Source organism: Orussus abietinus, unplaced genomic scaffold (genome assembly GCF_000612105.2).
Source record: "Orussus abietinus isolate OABI.00-Male unplaced genomic scaffold, Oabi_2.0 scaffold17, whole genome shotgun sequence".
In the NCBI taxonomy this organism is placed as follows: domain Eukaryota; kingdom Metazoa; phylum Arthropoda; class Insecta; order Hymenoptera; family Orussidae; genus Orussus; species Orussus abietinus.
The window spans coordinates 360,675-386,736 of NW_019395988.1; the positions used below are offsets into that span (position 1 = coordinate 360,675).

Genomic DNA, 26,062 nt, shown 5'->3' on the forward strand with positions numbered 1-26,062 from the left:
AGAAACAATTATTTCGTTGAGAATAAAAACGATATCCTTGATTTGTACGAATCTTGTTTACTCTTCCTGACATTGCTTTGGGCGTAATCTCGGGATTTTTTTGCAGCAATGCATAATTCTTTGAGTCAGCCAATTTTTTTCTTTTTTTTTTTCTTAGTACGTCTGCCGTCTCATTTCGGGAAGCGGAGGCCCGCGAAAAATCGACTTCCGCGGAATAACCGCGCGTTCGACGTGAGCGTTTTCACTCCGTTGGTTCGTGATTTATCGCTCTACTAGGCATTGAAATTCAAACGCCGCCCAAGCTCGCATGCATTTTTGGGAAAGCGGGCATTAACGTCCTCCAGCCGGGAGAACGAAACGCGGGCCGAGTGGGCCGTAATTTATCGGCTGGAATCGTGTCTCTGATAAACTGTAACTGCCTCTCGCCGTGGGGAACCGGGACGGACGTAAGCCAGGGAAATCGCGGCGGTGACTCCGCCGTGCGGTTTTTCCCCGCCGGCTCCTTAGGCGGATCGATGGAGCGAGGGAGCGGCCGAGACCTCGCGGAATCGATCTACGCCGAGCACGATTTTTAAACGTTTCCGATTTAAGCTTCTTTCGAGTCCTGGAATACTCGACGGTTCCCGAAGGGACGCGAAGTTCAACTTCAGGGAGAAAGAATGACTTTATAATTTGTAATATCAGGAATTTAGCGGTAACGTTTGTTGTCTCTTGGGGGTCTCTTAACTTTTGTTCTTTCCTTCCAGGCGAGGTGGTCGGTCAGCGATTTCTGGGCAACGAGAGCCACGTGGAGCACTTCAAGCTACTGGAGCGCGCCGCCACCTTCATCCTGATCGGCGCAAGGTAATTTTCGAGAAACCTATCTCTAAGTACTTTGACTTGCTTTTTCACGGAGGATGATCCACGATCGAGGCGGGAGGATCGTCGAATAATCCGTTATCACATGAAATTAAAGGCAATCCGATCTAAAAAAGGAAATGATAGATTTTCCAGGTTTTGCTAAAATGCCGAATGTAGTGCGACCTAAAACCGAGTCCCGGCATTCGTCGAACTTCTTTTCGGATAGGACTCTTGCGAAATAAATCCAAACGCTTTCGAAAAGGAATATTTTCCCCGAATGTCCGTGGGGTTTACGATTCGGAGCGCAACCTCCAGCCGGGGCATAATTTTATTAGGGTAATATTCCCGGGTCGATGGGCACACTTTCGGGACAGAGGCTCGGGACTTAGTTCCGGAGTCGAGTCGTAAGCCGAACTTCCGCTAAGCTCGGATTGTAAAAAACTTGCGGATATCCGGATATTCGGGCGCATCCGGGAAACGCGGACATCCGCGAGGACTTCGCCGAACCGAAGAAACGAGGTGCCCCATTTGTGCGAGTTTATTCGAGTCAAATCATTATGATTTGTATGAACAAAATATTTTTTTGGGACGTGGAAAGAAATATTTCTTCGGTTCAATATTTTGTTGGGGGAAGATCCTCGTCGATCTCGATCGTGGGTCGCGACGATTCCGCCTCCCGACGTTTCTTCCGGTTCGAGGAGCCTTATACCTTTGGCTACCGTGCACCGTTTCCGGAATTCTCGGGGGCTACGATAAACTTTCGCTTCTGCCCCTCCGCGGCGTCTTTCCGGCGTTTGGCCGTTTCGCCGTTTCGCCGTCTCGCCAATTCGCCGCGTCCCCTTCCCGGCCGTTACTTTTGCATAACCCCGGAATATTACGGCCGGATTCGGCTCCGCCCTTCCGGCGGAATCTTTTGTGAATTTACCTCCGCAAGTTTTTCGAATAATCCCTAACGATACTCTTATCGCCCCCTTTAGCGGTAGAGTACGCCGAGAAAAAATATTAGTTGACTGAAAAAAATTTATATCGTTACCTGAATCATATATAATGGCAAGGAACAATTGTTTCGTCGAGTCGATCAACTTTTTTCTTTTCTCAGGGTATAGCTATCCCAGAAACCTGATAACGGGCTTCTTGATCTACGTTAACCTGAAATTATTTATTTCCTCGCCTCTTTCCGTGGATAATTCCGGTCGGCGGAATTACTCTTCGTAATCCCGTTAATTCTTTTAATTATTCCTGGCCGAGACGGCGTTAAGCGCGACGACGTCGGGAACAGAATGCGGAATCGGCGGAAGTCCGGAAGTTTCGGAGAGGCGCGCGGAAAGAACGCCTCCACTCCGTAATTGCCGCTAATGCTTGGACTTCATTACGGGAAATTAATTTCGCGTTCCGTCACGCGAACGACTCCGTCGTTTCGGTATTTCGGCAATCACATCGCCATGTATCAGCATGTATAGTCTTTCGCCCTCAAATATGCAACGCCGCGCTTAGGGACGACTCGGGTCGAAGCGTTCGCATTGCATGCGCCGATGCACCGAGTGCACGGTGCATCGTTCCTCCTTGGTTTTATTTATTTTCTAGGATTTAACGGGCAGTCGCGACTCGTGGATAGCAAAACTGGCTCGGTGTAACCGCGACTCGCTAATGCGTTGTCAGGATCGCGGATGACGTGCTAGGATCGCATGTGAAACGAATTCTTCGACACGCGAGCCTATGTCGCGTCATGCAAATTGCGCGGGGCAATTGTTTTTTTTTTTTCTTCCGTTCCATTTCGCTTCCCAAACAGCGATCGCGTCCGTTAAACGTCTCTTTTCCTCCTGCCTTCGCTGACAAACGATTCGAACCGGTGTCCGCACTGAGAAAAAAAATCAGTTCATCGATCAGATCATCGACGAGACCGATTTTCAATGCATGAAACCGAAACTCGATTTCGTCGTCGGAGGTATTCATGGTACCGCTAACGCGCGGATTCCCCGCAAAGGGCCGCATGGCTGGTCAGCCTTAATTTCGTTTTAATCCGCAAGCATTTCGCAATGTCGGAACCGCAAACGCGGACGGCGGGTCGCTTACGGGGCCGATTTTCGCGAAAAGCGCAGCGACAACTCCGCTCCAATTTCGAGACAATGGCCGAAGCCGATCGATAGCTCGAAGTGGGCCGATCGGCCACGATTTATGATTACTCCGCACAAGTCGCTTAAGCGAAAATCAGTTCTGGGAGCGATCGCCCGAATCGCGCGAGCGAATAAATTCGCGACTTCGAGTCGGGAACGACGAAAGAGTTTTTTTTTTTAAATCCATCGAAGACGAGGCTCGACGTAAACGCCCATTTTTTCTGCTTTCAGAAATGCCATCTACAATATCAGTCTCCACGACCTGACGGAAGTTGCGGATCAGGTAAGTCCCGAAAGGTTCTTTGTTACAAATTATTCAACTGCCGTAGCCGGAGCTCCGGAGTTGTGCGATCCGGGAAACAATTCTCAACCCTCTCTTTCACCGGAGATATCTGGGTTCAATTCGGATTTGGAACCGATTGATAAAAATACGCGGCCTTAAATGTATCCCCAAAAATAGTAGCCGGATGAATTAGCGTATCGACGAATACGTCGCGCCGCAAGTGGATGCGGTGGATCCGGAATAGAATTATCTCGAAGAGAGGAGAAATAATGGACCCCGACTATCGGAATCGGTGGAAACGGATTTTCTCTGGTGAGGGGAGGAGAGAGGCGACCATTTCCGGGGAACTATTCTGCATGGTCGAAGTGGGAATTTCCCGGTATTAGAAGTGGATAAGCTCCAACTATCCTAACCGGTCGAAAGGTGATCGCTCCTGGAATTATCGAGACCGATAAGACATCGATATTGCTAATAGGCGGAGATAGGGAGGACTGTCCCTTACGAGCGGGGAGGGAAAAGCGATCCGAACTATTCGAAGGAGATTTTCCCCCGCGGGGACCAGCCCGGGAAACTATTCCGACCGGTCGGGGAGGATTTCTCGCCATTAGGGGTCGATAAGCCGGAACTATCCGGCGCGATCAAAGAGACCGGCGAAATTCACCGCGGAAGTCGGTCGCGCGACGGGTGCACGAGTTCCCCTCCGCGCCGAGTTTTCCGCGCCGAAGTTCGCGGGGTCGCAGCTGCGCCAGTATCAATTACTCCCGCGACACGCCGAGCTCCAAATACGTTGCAAACTCTTCGACGAGGCGCGAGTTCGCGCGATCGCGACGAGTCGCGAAAGACGCGAAAGAGCGTCCGGAAATAGTCGCGACGGGTCCACCTTAACTTCGGAAAATTATCGACTCGCAGCTGCCGTTCCGTAACCTTCGTCCGCACTTTTCCGCCCGTCGGTATCCGGAGCGGCCGCAACCTCGCCGCGCCTCGTGCGTGCGGACGAGCCGCACCTTTCGCGCCGATCGGAGGGGCCTCTCGCACCTGCGTTCCGCTCCGAAGTGACGCGGCCCTCGGGCTGCGGCCACGGCGAGACGGACGCGATCTCCGTCTCCGCGGACGGACGCCCACGCGTTCCGTCAACGCCGCGGGGATTTACTCATCTTATCTCGCGCCCTCGGAATTGCGGCCGTTACGCCGCAAACGAGGGGAGACTCCGGATAAAAATCTGAAATACGTCATCTCGGACTCGCGAGCGAGTGCGGGCTTTCCGAAGCGGAATTACCGAAACGGAAGTGACCCGCAAAGAGTCTCGCTCCTGGCCCGGAAATCCTCGCGTCAGGGTCGGCTCGACATTGGCGTTCCTTTCCGCGTGCCAAGCTGCGGCCATAATTCCGTCAAAGCGTCACCTCCGCGTCGACCCGGTTGGCTCTCTCGGCCACGGGCGAAACCGCGCGGCTCGGCCGTTCCTCTCCGCGCGTGAATTCGTAAAACGCCCGGCCGGCCCCGGCAAGATTCAGGAATTCCATTATTCTGGCTGAGAAAACGTCCCTCGGCCTGGCCGTAAGTTCCGGGGATTTGCGGAGGCGAATTTAATGGCGCGACGGCCGTGTCGCCCGAAATCGCACCCTACGAGCGACGAGCTCGTCGTAACTCGGGCTTCAAATGTATTCCAAGACGAAATTCCCTGGAATACGAGATGGAATCTCGCCTTTATTTTTTTCCATCCTCCGATCTGACTTTCCGCGCGAGTAAAGTAGCCCCTCGGTACGCCCATTCGACAAATATCCGCGAATGAATGTTTTCAACGGGTTAATCGACCGTCCGATACTCCGAATTCCGCGGGAACAAATATTTGCAACTCGTTCGAGTGCGGACTCGAAGAACCTGGGAATCCGTCGACATTTTCGGCATTTTCGGCATTTTCGGCATTTTCAGAATTATCGCGGAACGTAATCGCGGGGGTGCCTCGGTAATTCTCGAGCGACGTCGCGGATCCGCGGCGCGTCTTTCGCTTCCGGAGTGCGGAAATCGAGGCGGTTTCGCCGGATCGCGGAGGACGAGTTTCCGATAAAACGGCGGCCGGGAGCGATCCGACAAGGTTATCGAACCTTCTCTCTTTTTCTCTCTCTTTCCGTTCCTTGACCTGCCTCACGGCACAGGAAGTACAGTCGGACCGCGCGGTTCGCACGCGGAATTTCCGCCTCGACTGTACGCTCGCTATTACGCTCCGTTCGCTTCCATTTACCTTCATAGGCGCCGACTCTCGATACCCGAACTTCCCGTTATAATTGATAGTCGCGAATTATTATTCAAGTGGTCTACGTTGCCGTAAATCATCGCGCGGGAATATTCCCGCGTGACATTTACCGCAGGAATTTACGCGTCGATTAGTCGCCATTAAGATTCGTTGCGGCTTAATTGTATTTAAGTCGCGCCGCGGTTGGGACCGATGTGATTTAAGGTCTCGAAGAGAAGTACCGAAAGGAACGTTTCAACGAACCGCTGTATAGAAAATTTACGTTAAGCATTTTTTTTAGCCGTTACCAAAATGACGTGACCAAAATTTCGCATTTATTCCGAACGAGAAATTTATTTCGTTCAAGTACGTCCAGAGAAATGTCAAGAAGAATTAACGAAATTCGTTTAAATCAACGGTGGTTCCTCGCTTATTGCGCGATAAATTATTATATATTTACGTGGTAAATATAACGTTTCAATTATCGATTGCGGAGAACTTCCCGAGTGGCACTCCTCGTTTACACGGGGAGGTGTGATTAAACGCGAGAGACGCTTCCAAACGCGAAACTAATTAACGCTCCATCATACGTAATATCTCGAAAACGGTGTAAGTTTGCATTCGCTCTATAGCTCGCGTTGTTCGATATCGGTGGATCGTTATTTAAACTCCCGTAGTCGTTATAAATCACCGTATCGGATGGAGAATATTCCCGCGAAATGCTTGCTCCACCCTGGGCGGTTTATTAATAGCCGCGCATTCGTCCCATTGATTAATTGTTATTAAAATGCATAAGGGTGTCGTGAAATTTAAATGCCTCGTAATCGCGTCTAAATAAGTGATACGTAATACCGATGGCCACGGGTTCGACTACGCGATCCGAAATTACTTCGATTATTTTTTTACCGCTTATAAACTTTGATGATAATTCATCTTTCACTTTACATTTTTCCACGTGAAACTTAGATTATGAGGTGGATAAAAATGTATGTAAATTTCCATCGACTTTTATCAGGGGGGATTTCTCGTCGTTATACCGCGTCGCGAAAATTAGAGGCGAGTTCTCTCTTCCCGGTGGAGGAGCCGTCAGGTCGAGAGATAAAGTTCCTCGTCGAGCCGTAAGAAGGGCGACCGAGCGCGACGGCGACGATCTCCGACCATTTCCACGACTCGTCTCGACGCGGTCCTCGGTCCAACGCCCATCTGGAAAAACTCTCCCCCATTGTCTCTCCCATCGCCCAAGGGCGGTTTTTTTTTTCCTCCGGAAAAGTTCTCGCGGCGGAGCCATCCGAGCGTTTCCGACATCCGCTTCTTCCGGGTCGTTTTGTCGTCCCTTCGGTGTACGGGGGAACAGGTCGAAATGGGATGTACGGAGAGAAGAGGGACGAGGAATAAACCCGAAATACAATTGGTTCCGTAGGACCTGAGACCCTATTCTCGAGTTCATCCGATCAACGTATGCGAAATAGACAGTTTTGCCCACGATTTTCAAATGTTGACCAATGACGCGACTTCGGGGCGTTTTCGGCACGCTAACCGGAGAGGACGGTGCGCGTCTCGGACAGGTACTTGCCAGGTACGCGATGGACAGGGGCGCACGCGTCCCCATAGGTGTACGGCCGGAGCGTGGCGCGAGTTCAGGCCGCCGGTGAGAGGCGGCTCTGACCGGTCATTCACTTACCGGCCGCGTAAAAAGCCGCCGCTACCTCTACACCGTGTACTCTTTATACCCGGGGCGCGCGACCGCGGCTGTGCTCGAGTTTCCAGCGAAGCGGCCAGACGCAGAGGCGGCGAGCACGGGAGAAAGAGAGACGCCCGATAGGAGTGCCATTGTCGTCGAGCGACAACACCTTGCGGCTCCTCCGCACGCGCAAGCGCGTCCTCTTTCGATCGGCCGATCGCCTCCGGTCGCGTCGGTCGCGTCGGTCGCGCCGCGACCCCCGGCGACGCCTTTACGAGCGCCCTCCACCCCGACATTATGCGCCATTACTCGCCATTATTCGCCTTTATTCATCTTTACTCGTCTTTATCCCCCGGGAAGGGGTGGACGCGCCTCTTCCTCCGGGATCGGACCAGATTTTCTTTTTTTTTTCAAGCGACGCTTCTTTATCGAGGTCATCGTAAATTCGATCCGCGCGAAAATTGCCGCTGACTCGACGTTGTATGTTTTTCTTTTTCGGGTTATCTCTTTCTTTTCTTCTTCAAATGCGGAAAGATTAACTCGATCGTTTTGCCCTGCGGGTGGGGCGTTTAGGGATTATTTGCGCCGGTTTTTGTGAGGAGCATGGCTTCTGGATCGTTTTTGGCTTTGAAGAGCGGAGCGACGAGTTAGCTTTGTCAGCTGTCGCATTTTTCGCGGCATCCCTCGAGGGATGGAGAGAGAGAGAGAAAGAGACGACCCCCGAGTGACGCCCGCGAGAATCGCCTTTACGAACGACCGTCGATGCGCTCCTCTTTTTTTTTCCTGCCTCGCTCTTAGGCATTCCCCTTTATTCTATGTGGAGTCCCCTCGAGATATGCACGAGATATACCCGTCCCTCCATCTCTCTTTCTCTCCCACTCAAGGATTTATGCGTTCCCCGTCCCTTTGCCGAGGCTCCGCAAAAGAAGGAAAGAAAGCTCGCGAAAGACAATCGCTTAATTTGACAGCCCTTTCAGGCCCGGGGGTGGAAAAAGGGATAAATCGCGGTCTCTCTCTGGGAATAATCTCGGTACTCTCCGAGTGCGGGGAAAAAATGCATTTTCCGCGTCAATTCGAGACTCCATCGACCTATGGCCGACTGTCCCTTGTTACCGTATCGCATTGTCGTTTATCATTCGAAATTAAAGCCCTCAAGGAAAAAATCGATTTCCCTGATTTTCCATGCGACGGGTTGCCGAATTTTCGTCGGGCAGCCCAGGTGGTCGTCTCGACTTTTTTCCGCCTCCTCCTCGAGTACCGGCAGTGGGTGTCGCATCTACGAACAGGTGGAGGACGGGTTCCGAGGCAGTCGAGTGCCACGTGGAGCTCCCGTCCCTCTCCGTCGCGCACCTTCTTCGGGCAAGAACTCGCGTCGCCTCGAACTCCCTTTATTGCCGAAAGGTACGAGGCGCGATACCGGGGGTCATAAAAGTTACGACGTGCAAAGTGAATTATTTTGATACGTCGCAGCTGCCTGCAATAAATCCCCCCCGCCCGTTTGCGGGGATTTATTGGATCTTCATATGTCGCTGGAGAAATATTTAGGGATATTAGCGGTATACGTCCCCGTCCTGCCGTTCTCGAAATAACGTCGACGTAAAAACCTGCTAAGACGAGCCTCGTTCCATGTCGCTGTCGAGACAACGTCGATACAAAAATCCGGGAAGACGAGTCTCGTCCTCTACTCGGGAATACACCTACGACTTTTTCGACGCTATCGACGCCCGAGGTGCGCGCTATTAACGGGCTTTCACTTTCGCGTTTCTCCGCGACGCCCCTCGGTACCTCGGGACAATGCGTTACGTAAAAGCGCGTGCGATTGTCCCGAATGAAAAGGCCGCCGAGCGTGCATCGCAGGTGGCATGGATCCTCAAAGTCGGTCGCGCCGAAATCCCGTCGAGACGGTTTCTGGGTCCTTTCGTAAAGCCCGAGCCGCGAGGATAAACGAGTCGTTGCGCAACGTTCGTTATTAAAAATCCCAGTTAATTACGCTTTCTCTCCGTGCACTGGAGGTCCGCGCGTTTCGACACCTCCGGCCCCGTCAAACTACACCTTCCGTAGACGGGAAAAAGGACATTTGTACTTTCAGCGAAGGACAGCATTGCTAACGAAATTTTTCTCGTCCCTTTCATCCTAACCTCTCGTCTGTTCCATCGTAACCTCTCACCCGCCGCGCGTGGGTGCCGAAGAGAGGGAGCGCCTTGTCCGAGGAAGTCGGGGAATTTCATCGCATTAGGATAATTGCCCTCGTACGGCACGTCACAGAGAGAAATGCAAATAGCGATATTATTTGTAGCGCGCAGGAGTAACTGCGCTAATTACACGCGAGAGCGAGCGGCCAGCATCGGGAAAGCCCGCGGCCATGGAGCCGAGTTTCCCGTCCGGTCCGCTGCGAGTCTCCCGTGAAAATCCAAGATTTCAAAGCCGAGAGACCGACTCCCTTTGCCGTGCTTTGACGCGAGCCCGAGCGAATTAGTTTGTTTTCCTTGCCGTTGTAATCCGGGAAATGTCGCTCCCTGTGTCGGGGAACCGTATTAACGTGGATTTTCGCGCCGGAAAATGCCGCCCCGCGCTTGCGAAAAGCATCAGAACTCATCGAGGCGTTTAATCGTCGAATAATTCACGAGTCCTCGTGGAAGATCTAGTAATTCTGGAATTATCCTCGACAACGATTCCAATCTTAAATTCCACGGTGTTTCACGGCACGTCTTCATTAATTTGCCAGGGAAAAAAAAAATTCAACGGCGAACAGCTGAGAAGTTTCGCGGTTTCCGACGCGATCGGAGCTAATTGGACATTGTGGGCAAATCGGTAAATATCTCACGCCGGGAAAAATTGATTCGAGGAATATTTTTCCGCAGGAAAAGCATCGCGTGGAATTAATTGCGATTTTCTGGAGGAATCGTTCGGATCGCCGTTTACTTCTCGCGGTGTAGGAGCGTCTTGAGTGACGGATTCGAGGGCGAGAGGTAATGGCATAAATTCGGGGATTCGAGAGTAATTACCGGTAAGGAGGGACGGATCGATTCGGGCGATTAGTAGATTGGATTTTAGGTGGATAAGGGATAGTCGGGCAAGGGAATTCGAAGCTTGGAGACCTATTTCAATTTTAACCCGGCCGAACGTAATGGGCTCGTTAATCTTTACGCCGGATGATAATTCGAGGTAGTGGTTCTCGAATCCAGGATTATCGCCCGAAGGGTTCTCCGCGTAATCGGGGACTCGGGTAAAAATGTAATTCCCTGATAATTCCCCTGTAAATCGGGGCCGTAAATCGAGGTTATTGGGAATTTAATAATACCCCGGGAGCATAGAATAAATTCTAAATATTTTCTTTCGTCCTCTCTGTTAAATATCTCAAGACAGATTTCTTTAAGATGTTTCGTAGATTTCATTGGAAGATACATTTATTGGAATGAGATATAAAAAAAAACGGTTGCTCTTTTCTCACCGCTGGAAATCGCCTTTGAAGAGATTTCAGGGATGTTGAGGGTTGCTCTTGGGTAATAAAAATTACGCGGCTTCTGGAAAGCGGGCATAGACTTTAGAGTGCATTTGGGATCGTAATTGCAGGCACTGTCTCCCATCGCGGAAGCATTATGCACTCGGGACGTCACGCGAGACGGTGTCATCTTCCTTCGAGTTCGGAGAGGAATTAACGAGAGGGGATGCTGCGGCACCTCTCAAATTCCCTAGGTGTCGCGTCTCGATTGGTCCATTAAGCACTCCGGATGAAAAGGCCGGCGTAAACCGGAGGGAGCGAACGACACCACTCGTCGAAATAATTGCGAGTCCCGCTCGGGAACGCGCGTTGCATCCGCGATGCATCTCTACTTCTCTCGTCATATCTGGAGCCCCTAACCAATTTTCAAGAACCTTCAAGAGAACGTTTTGCGGCCCTTAATAAATCATCGTTGCACCACTGCGAGGTCGATTTGTCAAATTCGGACGAATTCGGCGATTTCGGTGATTTGGTTGGCTAGATAAAACAGGGATCTCGCGTGATCTCCAGGGGGATGCTGCACAAAACCTCCGAAATCCCGATAACGTCGTTGCGCGATCGGTCCATTAATTTCCCACACATGCGCGGGCCCAAAAAGGCGGAAGTGCGCTACGGGGTTGACACCTATCGCGGATGAAATTCGCCGGTCATGTGGCACCCATCTACTTCCATGAAACGCGTCAGTCAAAGGGGAGTGTCGAGGCAAATTTAATCTATTTACCGACGTCCACCCCCGCCTTCTGCTACCTGAACCGACGTTACAAAGAGGCGCCTTTAAACTGCCTCCCCCTCTACCGGGGCTTTTTCTTTCTCCCTCCCTCTCGCTCCTGCAAACTGCGTCCTTCTTCCATTTCGCTCCCTCGCCTCATGGCGGCACAATTAGTGCGCACCATTAGTCAGCCCTTTACTTTGCCGGCGAAATGCAAGCGCGTGTCGCGGCCCTCACGCGTGCACACACCTTCGAGGTGCATTAACGCGCACTTACCAAACTTGGGGCTCCTACGAGAAAGTATTATCCTGTTTAGGGCGCGAGTCCTCAGGGGGGGATTTTGCCAAATTTCAGACACAATTAAAATGCGAAACTTTGCGGGATGATGCATTTAGCCGCATAGCCCTCGAGGAGGGGAAAGGGGTCCTGAGGAAGAGTGGGACTCTCCCCCTTTCCTGGGGAATTTTGTCGAATTCAAGGTATTAGGTTGAAGAATAAGTTCCCGTCGTTTTAACGTAATTAAAATTTATTCCTCAATCTGATACAATCAAAACGTGAACTCTTTTCATGGGGTCATTCCGTGAAATTCTAGAAAGGATCGGAACTAAGCGTTTTCGCCAGGATGGCTCTGCTCGAGGACCCACACCCTGGAAGTACGATGCATAATCATGCCTTGGGGATCCTCTTTCAAAGGGACGGTTTTTCAAGGCGGATAAATGAAAACATTTCAGAATTTCATTAAATTTTCATGCGAAAATGTAGGGTTTTAAGAAGGCCGCCGTTTGCGCGGTATTAGAGGGGCGAGTAGTGAGCCGGTGTACGGGGTTATGGAAAATTCATAAAGTGCAAAGTACGGACGGTTCTCGACGTGCCCATAAGTGCGTTCCTTTGTGTACTTCTATCCTCGATAGAGGAAAGAGAACAAACGAGATCGGTGCGGGAAGAAAAGCGAAAGAGAGTCGAACTCGGGAAACGAACCGAAATTTCTTTGGCTCGATGAAATTTTTTTTCGGCGCATATGATAGATCCTTTCCGGATGATGGGACTTTCGTTTGAAATAAAAATTGCGCGGATGCTTTTTTTCAGGATTTATTTGATGAGGTACTTTTGTTCGGGAACGGCAGAAAAGGCATTCCGTGCTTCCTCGTTCCTCGTGGTCGGTGCGGGAAACGGCCGCGGGTACCTATGCCCGCTGCGGACCAGCTTTCCCCGTCGATAACGAAACTAGGCTAAAGTCGAATTAGCGTGAAATCCGTATTCCCGTTTTACTTCGTTAGACGGCGCCGCCGCAGGCAAGTTTGGGCGAAACGAAACTGCCCCCGTTGTTACGAACTCGCAATCGAATTCGGGACTCTGCTTTGCGGCGTGCCGTTTTACGTACACCGTCGAGCATGAACGCATTCCCTTCGGACGTGGACGTCGTATTTGAAAGAAATGCCGTCACGATTTACAGTGTCACTGTTCTGGGAAAGTAACAATACGTCGCATGTCGACATTTCTGTAACCGCGATTTTTGTAGAAATTTCTAAATCGTTCGGTGACTCCGTCGATCGCTGATCAGCGCTCTTCCGAGAAAGTCGAGCGTACGGTCGAGGTAAAGAAAAAGGAAGACTTTCGTGTTCAGAAAGCGAAGGAATACTTATGTAGATTTTCGAAGAGCTTCGGAAGGTTATTTCTTGCATCGTCCTGCCCTGTACTCGAATACTTTTTGGACAAGGACCCACTTTGGATTTATTACTCGGCGATAAATCTCGGTACCACCCGTAGGAGACCGTAATTTACTCGGCGCGAGCGTAGCTTCATTTATTTCTCTTCCCTCCGAGTTGCACGTGAAATCTCTGGCGTCCTCCGAAAAACTTTCCCGGGGATGTAGAAAAAACGAAGGAAATAAAATGCAAAGACGATTCGTCGGGTTAAAACGGAAGTTAAATGTAGGAGGGAAAGTAAGAAACGACTTTATTATCCACTCGCTATCGAGCAGGGGGTAAGGTGCAGGTGCAGCTGTCAATTTCGCACGTGTAACACCGTTTGCCCTGGTCTCGGACCCCGGTGCTAAATACGCATCGTGTGTACCGTGTGTATCGTGCATATCGGTCTAGTTTCAAAAACCGCGAAATTTGCATTTCCCTCGGAAAGAGCGCTCGCTCTCCCATACCTCGTTCGTGCCCTTCCGGGTCTATTTTCCTTTTTCCCATATCTGGCTTTTCCGAGGGAAATGCTGGGTTCGCGAAGTCTTTTTCTCTCGCCTCGTTTTAGGAATTCTAGTCGCGGAGTTGCGTCCCAACTCGGATGCTGACGAGGAAATCCGACTGGATTATTTATGACTTTGTCGCGCAGCATCCCGCGGCCATGATTACGGAAGATGACTAAGTCGTCGCCGCGGAGAATACGCGGAGTGCTTTCCAAAATGTAGAATGAAATATCAGAACACGTTACGATCGAAGCTTGAGCTGCTACACGGTATACGTAGGACGGCACATAGCCCCTCAAGAATAACCATTACGATTTGGAACCGGGGAGTTTTTAAAAAAAGTTTACTCGGGTGGACAGGTCTTGCTTCAACTTGGAAACGACTTCGATAAGTTTTCCCATTTTTCCGTTCTACTTGGCGATACTTAGTCGAGGCGAGCGGGACTTAGATCCTTGCCCTTAATTCCGAATTCAAAGATAAGTGACGCGAAGCTCCCGTCGTTCCGCTGGTGGCGGAGACGTCTCCGGAGAAGAACGACGTCTCGACGGCTCGTCCGACGCGAACTCGTGCCTCGGTTGGAGCCCGACTGACTGGGGAAGTCAAAACTACGAAACCATATTACTCGATGAATATTCAAGACGATTTTACCGCGGGAACTTTTCGCGGGTCCCGCCGTCGGCAACGACCACCCCGGCATTCTAATTAGAGCAAAAAGGAGCGAGTATGCAAATCGCAGCTGCGAGTATCCTCTGCGCCGCGCGTATCCGATCGCACCGAAAAACCGAGAGCGATCGTGGCCAACGGGCCTTTTTTGAGGGCACTCGAGAACGATCGGATTTATGGGAGGATGCGCCAAAATTGGAATCGAGGATAATCGGGGAGGATAAGTTAATAACGAATTATTCGAGAAATCGACGACGATGGCGCGCTCGCGAGACATCCTTCGCTTCTGCCATAAAATTCCGAGTCGAATGGTACCTTCGCGCCATTAGCGCACCTGTCTAACGCGGAATACCCAGCAATGGTGAATTCCTGCCGCTTGCGCCAGCTGGCGATAAAACGGTTGCGCAATGGGATTTTATTCGCACTTGATCAGCGCGTGCCGGCGCGCAAGGAGTGCGTACGTCGCCTCGAGCGAGTCGTCCGATTCGCTCAAGCGGTAGTTCGACTCCCGATCCGACTAAACGGAGAAGTCCAACCGGCTCAGACTTTCTCGGCTAACCGGTCCTCCTTTCGTTTAATACCGATTCTCGTTATCCTCCTCGTCGACGGGAAGATTTTATTCATTCGCGACGTCCTCGACGGAAAGTTGTTTTCCGCGTTTTCCGTCAATTCTAAGCAGTTCGATCCCGCACGTGCTATTTTACTTATGCATTGAAACGAACTTTTGTCCACCGAAAAAAAAAGGAAGTAAATTCTACTCATTTTCTGACTTAAATATGGAGGCTAATTTACTGATTTTTTTTTGCGTGGTTTCACGCGAGGAGCACGCATGGCTTACGCGTTACGAAGCCGAGTCGGAGTTTTTCTGGAAATTCTCGGATCTCTTGCGGACGCTTGACCGCATTCTGAAGGCAATTCATGGGGCGACGCGAAAGAGCTGCTCGCGAGGGAAGTCTTTTGAAACCGCGAGGAGGCAACTCGCTTTCCCGAGATTTACGCGTTACACTCGCCTTGAAACCGTTCCCGAAGACGCCCCACTTACTCTTGCTTACGTTCAGAAGTAAACAACCGAGAGAGCTCTCCGATTAGATCCGACGAAGGCCTCTATTTTTTGTCTCGTCTTCCTGAGTCTCCCAGAGATTAGCGACGAGCAACTAAACCGAGACAGTTTCTTTGGATTTACCCGAAAAGGTATTAAGACTGTCAGATAATAATTTGCTAGGAAAATGGTAAAGGTGCGGTTTCGGTACGATCGAGACGTTAATTGTTTGTTATCGGCAGAAATGACGTTATCGCGTGGTCGCCGAAAGTGCGAGTTCCTGGCGCACTTGTTGCGCGTCAAGAATCCGACTCTCGATCGCGCTCGCTCGACTGCGGAGAAGCCGCAGAAAGTGGGAAAGAGACGAGGCGTAATTGGCGAGAGAGATGTGGGAACTTTTGTTTCGGCCGGTTTTGCGCGAGGGCAATTTCCTCGGTGCGCTCCCCGATGCACTCGCGCTTCATACGTGGCGTTAATGCAGTCGTGTCCGAAGAGTAAGAGGAAGTGGTTGGCAACAAATATGTCGAGAGGAGGAAATTACTCGGGTACGCGAAACGGCCCCGTAATTATCGTTACTCGATAATTCGCATTAATCTGCATTTACACGATGGGACGTAATCGAAGCGCGCTCGAGTTTCCGAGGCGCAGGTTTTCCATCGGAAAGGGGAAGGACGAAGTAGGAGGAGGAGGCGGAATTCCGCAGCGGGAACAAAGCTGGAAACGCCGGGGAGCGCTGATACGACTCGGGACGGGAAATTGTCTAAACCGTCTGGAGCCACGACTCGCGAGCCTACCAGGCGGCAACTAATTACCCGCTTGTAATTGTCGAATTAATTTCACCCCTCACGAGACTCGGCTTTCCCGGCCGTTTCGGCCGTGAACCGCTCTCCTCCCGCAAAAGGAAACGCGCCTTTGTAATTTATTTATTTATTTTCCCCGAAACATGCGGCGCTCGCCGATTCGAATTACGAGTTGAAAAAGTCGATTCGCGGGCCGCGGGAAATTTACGCCGCGTGAATAAACCTGCGGGACGAACGACCGGATGCGGCATTATTTTCCGCCAGTCGACGACCCCGTCATCCATGAAATGCCCTATTCCATGCATTTTCCACGCCGCCGGGAACTTTTCCGGCAACTCTCGCGAAAACCCTTGACCGGTGCGGATCGATTCGTTGCGGATCCCTGGAATCGCCGATCGCCGGCATTTTTCTCGCCACCGTCGACTTCGCTTCCCGCAAGGATCGCGCAAAGTACCAAACTTCAACGGTGAGGCAACTTTTCGGTCGCACTCCTTTACGCGTCGATTTTTACTTCACTCCTTAATTTACTCCGAAGTATCCCTACGGACATCCTGGCCGATCCTACAAATTCGTGATCCAGAATGACCCTTTCGTATCTTCTACTTTCAGAGGGTGCAGTGGTCCAGCAGCGGGGCGCACCGGGAGCTGTGCTATCTGAAGGGGAGGAGCGAGGACGAGTGTCAAAATTACGTCCGCGTGTTCGGGCGACAAGGCCCGGACCGATTTCTCGCCTGCGGGACGAACGCTTACAAGCCGCTCTGCAGGCAGTTCACGATTAAGGTGAGTCCTAGGTTACGGCTAGAGCGTAACGATAGTTCGTAAGTAGGTGATTATGCAAATTTAACGCGCGGCTAGTTTCAAACTTTTATAGGCCCCGACCGTTCGCGGGCATTCCGCGTGCGGGGCTTTGCAACATCGACGAGAAGTCGATCGTCGGTCGGCGCTATTATGCACGGAGGAAAAAGTTTCGCGCCGCGTCGAGGAGACAAATCGCGAGCGGTTTTCCGCGGGATCTCGTTGGCCGACTCTTACGACCCGTACCGCACGTTGCTCAAAATCGCGCGACGGAATATCGTTTCCGGAGCTTATTTCCGCATCGGCGCCGCCGTAATCGCTTTTAATCGGCCAGTCTCTCGAGTCCATTGACCGTTGCAAAACTCGGGCCAAATCGGCGGCGGAATCGATGCCGATCGGCGGTCGGCTCGATTATCTCCGAAGGCGGGAAATAAAAGGGAGCAGGCCAACGAGAGGCGCTAATCCGCGATCGGGCTCAGTCCGGCGGAATCCCATTGTCGGCGATGTCGGGATCGCGCGTCAAACGGAAGCTCCATTGTTCGCCGCGTAATTCAGAGGCGCCAGAGGCGCCGCCATTCGTCGGCCTAGTATCGACGATATCGCCGATAACGCCGATATCGGCGGCCACTTTCGACCTCGTCTCGATGGTCCTCCATTCGGGTGCATCGAATAATTTGTAACCTCAACGCGTGATCGCGGAGGTCCTAATGAAAATCTTCAAACTGGCGAAATTTCGTTTTTTCGCGGTTTCGAAAGTCGACTCGCGCCGCCGCTCTTCGTCGTCGACTTTTCCGTCGTTGTCTTTTTGCCCTCGCCTCTAGCCTTCGCTTAATTACCCGTTAAAATGGAAAGGTGCAAGTGCGAACGGCCGCTTGAGAAATACCCCATTTAGCGCAGAAGGACACGTCGCCCGTAAAGTACGTCGGGCACGTAGGCAAGTTTTATCCTTTCCATGCATTCCTGATCGCGGGCCCTCCCTTTCTCGCCCCCTCGTCCATTGTAAATGTGCCCATAGAGGACCCATAAAAGTCCGCGATTCGAGGCCTTCGCGAAAGCCAATGCACCTCTGGAAAAATGCGAGGGATTTTCGATTGGAAATTATTATCTACTTTGCAGTATCTTCCTCTCCGATTTTGAACTCGGACGGGCGGGATTTCATCCCATCGAGCGGTGAATTTGTAAAATACTGTCAATACCCCTAAAGTGCCCGAAAGTTTTCCCCGCGCAGGATTAAGTCCGTCGAGCACATTTGGCACGAAAGTAAAGGTAATACCGAATCCGGGGGATTATTCCATTAACGTTCGCAAAGCTATCTCGCGGTAAATCCCCGTTTAAAAATCCAACGCTCGCCGGTAATATCGTTTTTATCTGGCCGACCGTGACCGCCTTTGGTGGTTTTCTTCTTCTTCCTATTTTTTTTTATTCCTCCGTCGTCGGGGGGAAAAAGGAAAAAATTGGAATTGCCTCCCGATGGATCGGACGAGCCTTTAACCGAGGTGCTTTAAAAGTCGATTAAGCAGTCCCGATTGAGCTCGACTCGGGCCAAGTAACCCCCAGAAATTCAGAGGGAGTCCGCAAATTGAAAGTCCCGGAAGAAATGCGCCCGTTCGCTTAATTGCCGCTGGCTTGTAATAGGTAACGAGATGAAATGGCCCTCGGTAATTTATCGGAACGTTACTCATGCCAGGAAGTGTATCCGCTCCATTTTCCCTCGGCCGAGCCCTCCTTCGAGCTATCTTTTTCACTTTACGACGCCGTAAGGCCCCGACTCGGCGAAAGGTACGTCGAGGGAATCGCGAATAATTTTAACTAGAGATTGAACGAGTGCCTCTGTGATTTCTGGTTAAAGGAGCTCGAGCTTGCCGAGGAAAATCGCTGGGCACCCTTCGACCCCTCTCGCATTTTTCCCGATCCTCGGAATCCGCTCTCAAAAGAAGCTTCCGGTTCGTGTTACCGGATACGCCTTGTTAAAGGATCTCTAGTTATCGCCAATGAAAAAGTCCGATCGATGCGACTGGAAAGTATTGAATATCGAAGGAATTCCCTTGGATTTATCAGAAAAGGTGTCGACGCGACCGCGCCTTCGACATCATTTTTCCCGACTCTCGAAATTCCGGCTTCCGCCTTTTCCTCGAATTTTTCTCGCCTCTCGAGATTCTGACTTCCGCACTTTGCTGGAATTTTCCTCGCTCCCGCCGTTTGCCAAATGGGTCCTTCGATGGTGGATCCAGAAACGAGGAGACTAATTTTTCGGTCCATTCGTCGCGGATCCTCCTTAACGGAGTCCGCGGAAGTACCGGCGGCTCTTCCGGCAGTTCCGCCCTCGTTTCCGTGTCTCTTCGTTATTTTAACGGTGCCTCATGAGATCTCATAAAGCCGACCTAGGACCGGGGCCGGATCTATGGAGGGCAGTTTCTCAGTCCATTAGTCGAAGGAGTAGGTCATTTTGAGAAATCGTCGGATTCCTCCTCTTTTCGCCGGATCTCTTCGCTTGCGAACGTACGTGTTTTTTAGCTTTAACCGTGCTCGCCGTCAAAAGCTGTTTCACGCGGAAGTTGTTCGGGGTAATACGCCGGGCAACTTTCGCTCGGGACACTTTTGCATACTGCATCTCGTTACGATAGAAATATGCATGCGAACGTTTCGAAGGGAAGCCAGTCCCGCTCGGGGCGCGAGCGCCGTTATCGACCGGTCAAGTTGAGCTGAATTCGCCGGATTCGAAGCACCGAAACTCGAAAACCGATGAACGGGCCTCGAAAAAAAAATTCATTTACCGCCGAGGAGCGATTTCCACCGATGTTAAATTTGCATTCGAGACCGTCTATCACCCATTTTCCCCGGAATTATTTCTGGAAACGTTCTCGAGATCGAAGTTCGCGTCTCGACGGAAACGCTACACCGAGAAAAAAAAAAGGAATCGATCCGCGGTCCGTTTCGTAATTTGGAAAATAGGATCAACTGCATCGATTCGATTCTCTCGATGGGACACTCGAGGCCTTTGATGTATCTAACGAATGTACGTCTCGTTAACGTATCAACGAGAGGGCGTGAAAAACATAACGACCTCATCGATCGGGACCGGAAACGTCGGTTTGCTTTAATTATTTCGCTAAATTTGTTTCCGCGACTATTCCGAGCCTGATTGACGTTATCGATGGGCCGTCCATTTCCGGGCTTCCGAATAACAGAGGAGGACGTGATTTAGCGTTTCGTTCGATTCATTATCCGTTAAGAGGGATGCAAAACGAGTAACGATCACGTCGAGGATACGAGTCGCTGCGTTTTCGGTCGTTGTCGATTAATAACCCCTTTGGATAAATTCCGGATCGACGATGAGGTCGATACGATTTATTGATTCCTTGGAACTTCTGATGCGTTTTCGAGTCTTGCGTTGGAATCGCCAATCGGGGTCTCTAATTCCTCCCCCTCGGAGAAAGACGCATCGGCGATCGATGTCTGGCGGAAAGTTTGCGGAACTCGTCCAGAGGCTTTCCCGCGGACTTTCCGTTCGCTGTCCCCGGAGGGGGGGGCGGAGTTCGGGAAATATCTTCCGGCTGTCAGCGGCGGCCGTTCCGACCCGGGTCGCGGACAAAAACGGAGGAAAAGGGGGAAAGCAAGGAGAAATAAAGAAGAAAGTAAATCGCGAAAGCCTCGCCGTTGCGTGCTCGGGGGCGATCCATAACGGCGACGGCCGACTCGAGTTAACGGCTCGGTCGAAAACGAAAAGGCTCGTTAGTCGTAAGAATCAATCTCTCGGCCGGCCCGTCGCGAGCCGGCGAGCCTTGGAGCCGGTGAATGCACCGTGAATGCACGGTGAATGCACCGTGAATGCCCCGTGAATGCGGAGTCCGCGGCGATCGACCGGCCTGCGCTGCGCCGACTTCGTGCACACCGTTGCAGTTGCTCGTATGCAAATACGACGCCGAGGAGAATGAAAATGGTTACTCCCTGGAAAGGCGGCCGAACGGCAGATTTTCGTCGGGCTGGTTCAGCGGCCCGGTAGTTAGCTGCCGTGTAAAAAATACCCCTCGCCGCGCCGGAGTCTAACATCGATCGGTGCACGGTGCATGGATGCAAGCCTTTACTTACGGCCAAGGGTTCCTACCGTGGGAAAAAAACCTTTTTCCCTTCGCCTACATTTTTCGACTGGAACCTACTTTTTTTATTTGTCTAATGTATCTTTTCGCGGTATCGAGGTATTGGTATATACGAGCGGAATCGGGGGAAGAAAAATAGACGTCGCATGGCGCGGGGTATCCGGCGAGCGATGCAGGACCGACCGTTATGCACCGGCTAGGTGCATCGTCCGTTAGGCCGCGCGAACGAGGACGTCCTTCCTTTGCTAGGTGCATCGTAAGGTGCACTCTGCCGACCGTGGCTAGCTCTCCCCGCAAACGGACGATCGAGCGAAAAAGACACCGGGGCGCGAGAAAAAATAATTGCGTCGTCAGCGTAATCAACCGCTCCTGGTGGATCTCTTGCAGCCTTAGATGGCGCATCGACGCTCGTTTTAATGCACTTCGAACGGTAAACGGCGCTCGTTCCCAAGGTTTATCGTTTCGTTAAGAACAATCCGCGACCGTTTCCTCGTTTCCTCGACGAGCGTGAAATATCGCGCGTCCCGTTTCTAGCGACGTTAAAAGTGGAAATGTCGTTTTTTTCCCGAAACGATGCGGGGAGATGCATGGACCGCGCGGGATGCTGCGCCGCGATGGAAAGGCCGGAATCCTCGTCTCGACGCTCGCGAGTGAGTCATGCGCGCCGGCGGCCCGGTCAATGAGCGATCGACTATCGGGACGATCGATCGATTTACTTCGGCCTAATCGGCTCCGTGAATCGGCCGAGCTCGGGCATTAAATCATTTCGAAATCTCCGAGGGGCTACCACCGCGCCACCGGGTTAATAAAGCGATAATCGGCGCTTAATTGCGCCGAGCTCGACGCACGCGCCGCACGAGTTCTCGATTTCGGAAAAATCTAAAGTGGTTGCACCGGTAATTAAACCATCACTTCGATGTCGCGTTCGGTTGCCACAGTCCGCGCACTCGAAGCGCCCGGTGGGGCCGAAAGTAGGATGCCCTCGAGTTCCCCGTTTCTCTCGTTGAATTTGCATTTCCGTACCGAGGAGGTTCCCGGGAATTCGAGGTAAAACAGGGGAGCCAACGTTTCGAGGGGGAACCCCCTCGTTAACGGCGCTCTCTTCGGGTTCTCGTTAAAGCCCTGTCTCGAAGGAGCCAGTTGCAGTAATTAGGTCTCCAGCCGGGCTTATTGGTACCCCGTGGAATCGGTTCATTGGGTGGAAGATCGTTTTTCCGTGCCACGCGGGTGCTCGGCCGATGAGTCACGCGAAAACGCGGCGGCTGCGAGTGCCGGTTCGTCCGCAAGAAGCGCATTTACGAGCGGCCCGGTTCCTCTTTCTCTCTTAAAACCGTCCTCTGGAGGAGGATAGGAAAAATCCCCCCGCGAAGCCGCCCTAATCGCGGCGCCGCCGGATCGAACGACCATGGCCGGTTAATTCGCCGTTCTTGGCCCCGTTTTCCGCACTCCGGTTTCGACCCCGCTCTCGCGATTAAGTCGAGAAGCCACTTCGCTCCCTCGAACCGTGGAACGAGTTCCACCGGGAGGTGGAACTCCTCGTTCGAAATTTTCATTCTCCTCGTTACCTTTCTCGGCCTACCCTGAGATATTCATAAAATTCGTGCAGTTTTCGTACGCGAGGGTTCAAATTATGGCGACGACCGGGACGCGGCTTTGCTCGTGAAAATTATTTAAAAGCGGACGCGCCGGGCGGGATCGAAGGAATATACGGAGGAGTAATATCGCGGTCGCAGCCAAGTCGTCGGTGACGTCGGGGACAGGCGAGCTCTCGGGGTTGGTAGGACCAAGGGGGATGCTCCAAGGGTGTTTTGGAGCCCGGCCAGCCAACCCGGCACACCGAGGAGGTCGCCTGCAACTGCGAGCTCCCACCACCGTCGGTTGCACGCTCCGCGGCGTTTCCTCCAGATCCTCCGGCTCTGCCAACGGGATATACGGATAGTTATATTGCATTCCGCGAGGCAGCCTCCTATCGGGCTCTCGGACCCTCGTCGGCCGTAATCTACGCGCCATTGCCGGAGCTCCTGGTGCTTTCCCCGGGAAAATGGCCGAACGATCGCCATTCAACGGAGGTCGTTCCGCCCGCCGGCCGCGACTTCCGGCTCCTCTCCGAAAATCGAACAATCCTGCACGGAAGACAAGCAAAAAAAAAATAATAATCGGGGAAGCCACAATTTTGGTTTTCCTGAAGATAATCACGCCTCGATCCTTGAATCCGGGAGCACGGATCGAGTTGCCCTAGCATCATGAATTTCGGCGGAGAACCACTTTTCGTTCCACTTCCGGATTACCGTGCCGCGATCCTGACTTCGGGGAAATTATTAAAACCGCGGGTTTCGGGTTAGCTCCTCGGCGGAACCCGGGAATCGATCGGATCGAAGGAGGGCAACGAAGGGAGGGTGAATTCGAGGCACGTCTTCGAGGAACTTCGAGTCACGCATATGCGCCGATTTGTCCTGGCTTTCTTCCGGCTCGGCCTGCAGGGGATTTACCTCGAGGTGTATCGGCAACGAAGGGGTTTGACCGGGATATTGGTTTCCGGTCCCGCGGAGCGTGCCGGGTCAAACCACTCGAACCTGCCAAAAGAATGCGCCCTCTTTCGATTTCAACGACGAAAACGGGAGGATCGTTTCCGAGGGGCCGGGAAATCATGGGATGGAATTTTAAAAATCAATTCCCTGCCTCCGCGAATTCGGCGCACGCCGAGGGAAACCCAACGCGAATGGCAACTCGGTCTCTGATTAGGTCGATCGAGCGATCGTTTATTAACGGGACGCCCGACGTCCAGGCGCCCTCTGAATAAACGATTCGGTCTGAATTTAGCCGAATCAAGGACGTCTCCCGTTGTCCATTTTGGAGATGTTCCTGCCGAACGCATCGGTGGTTCGTTATTAACGAATGCATCCGCGGATGGACCCGTCCGGATGATCCGCGGCGACGCGGCGTCGCGACGACCGGGCCCTCCGATCCCGCGGACGTCGCATTAATGAGCATCGGCCATTAAGGTCGGGGAGCCGCCGTCCTTTCCAAGAGACGCCTTAATCGTTCCGACGTGCACCGATGCGTCGATGCACCCTCGGTGCATCGGAGTGAGAGTCGAAAGGGAAGCCGATCCCGCGGTGACGTTTCGCGATCAGGACGGTGGAGGGTCGGATCGGAATAGATTCCGCATTTCGCGAGGTGGTTTTTCCTTCTCTAAGAGCCCAGCTCGAAGTCGGGGGCGTTTGGGTTAGGTCGAGCGGAGATCGATGCTCCTCGGGAAGAGGGGCCCCCGATAACGTCTACCTTCTGCAGGTGATGTGCACTTTATCTCCGATGCAAATGCGGTCCGGCGCGCGCCCGAAGGGAGGGGAAGGCTCGATCTTGTAACGGGACGATCGCTCGACTCTCTCTCTCTTTCTCTCGAGAGTCCTGGAACTCGGACGGGATCGCTCGCGACTTTGGTTTCCTCCCGTCGTTTCCTGCCGATCCTTTTCCTATTCTGCCGTCCTGACCGGTTATACCGGCCGCGGGGACGCGACGCGAGAAGCGTTTTTATGGCGGCCTCGAGATCCATCCGCGGCTTTTTACCAAGAATATCGCCGTGAGAACGCCGAGATCGATCCTCTCGAAACTGCGCATTTTTGCCCCCGGTGAGAGGATACGATTGCCTCGCGATAACTGTACCGGTAGGCCGATCGAATCCGAGAGATATCGGCATAACGAGGCGTGTCTTCGGCTGCGTAGACATTTTTAAATGCCCCCCTACCTTTTAAACCCGGAGACGACGGAATCGTATCGGCGCGATCGATTCGGCTCCTCGATACGTAGGACGTCGCGGAAGTCGATCGGACGATATTCTTGAAAATCCGATCGGGATTAACTGGACGGCACCTCGAGATGCGCAAAATGTGCGATATGTTAAGGAAACTACTAACTTCATTACAAATTTCCGAGTAAGTTTCGTTTATCGAGGATCTTTCGGAGAGTAAAATCGTGAAACGCGTTCCCCTCGTTGCCGGAAACGTCAGACGGGGGTACAAGGACTTTTTTTCGGGAGTTCCGCGGAAACTCGAAGGCCCCTGGTAGGAGTTCCTTTTCACGAGATCCGTAAATGGGAGAGCCGCGCATAAGCCGAACTTGGCTCATCGAACTCGCGGGGTTGGACTCAAAAACCTTTCAGTAGCGGAGTACTTTCTCGCGAGCATTTTACGAGGCTTTCCCCTCGTAAAATACGTCGGCCTGCCCTCGGTTTACGGTTATTTAATTCGGCGCGAATCGAAGATACGCCGTTACTTGGCTGGAGTTTGCGCAGCGGTCGGTCCAATTCGCGCTTTACTATCCGCTGCGAGTATTTTTTTTTGTTTTGCGCAGCAGACAAAAAAAAATACTCGCAGCGGATAGTAAAGTCACCGGTCACTTTTCGCGTCGGCGGTCGCGTCCCGATTCGAGGCGTCCAATTTCGGTCTGCTTCGTTTTACTTTAATACGATTTCCCGAAATGCGCACGAAGGGGAGGTGGTTGCGGCCGTAAGGGTATCGGCCGCAAAAAAGAGGAACGCGCGCGCGGATGCCGCAGCCCAATTTCGGGGTCCCGCGTTTTCGGGGGAATTCATGCAAATTGCAATTTTCCGAAAACCGGGATGATTTTCGCTGGCAGTGGCGCGGACTATTGGCGGAATGCCGGACCTCTTCCGACGGAAACAATTCCACTGGCGGAAATAGGCTGGAGCGGCCAACGATTTGCGGCCCTCCCGCCTCCCCCCTCGCCGTAGGATCGACTCTCGTTTCCATTTCCGCGAAAGAAACGCGCGGAGAACCGAACTTTTGCGGAGGTCCGCCGAAACCGAGGGAAATCGCCCTGACGGAGGCACGGTGCGGATTCCGCCTCGGAATCCCCGCGAAGGTGGGTCCCCGTGGCCGCTGTCGAGGCTTTTAGCCTTTTACCTGCATCTTTCCCATCTCTGGATCCCACAAAATGCGAAACGGTAAAGACGAGTTCCGCCGTTAATGGCCGCTCGGGGCATCGCGACTATCGCGACGTCGCGTTATCGATGCGGTTGGTCCGTGATAAATAATAAATAGCGGCGATTTATTAGAGGGGGGGTGAATGCGTCGCGTTAACAAGACCTAACCGCGAGTG

At 52.3% G+C, this 26,062-nt stretch overlaps 1 protein-coding gene across 2 annotated transcripts in view; it reads left to right on the plus strand.

Moving 5' to 3' along the window:
• Positions 1-26,062, plus strand: part of LOC105702407 (semaphorin-1A) — an 87,828-nt gene that overhangs the window by 41,259 nt on the left and 20,507 nt on the right. For both annotated transcript variants that reach the window (XM_012429953.2, XM_012429954.2), the window contains exons 3-5: positions 747-843; positions 3,186-3,237; positions 16,662-16,832. In XM_012429953.2, coding sequence (XP_012285376.1) covers positions 747-843; positions 3,186-3,237; positions 16,662-16,832 — 320 coding nt within the window. The remainder of the gene's footprint in view (positions 1-746; positions 844-3,185; positions 3,238-16,661; positions 16,833-26,062) is intronic.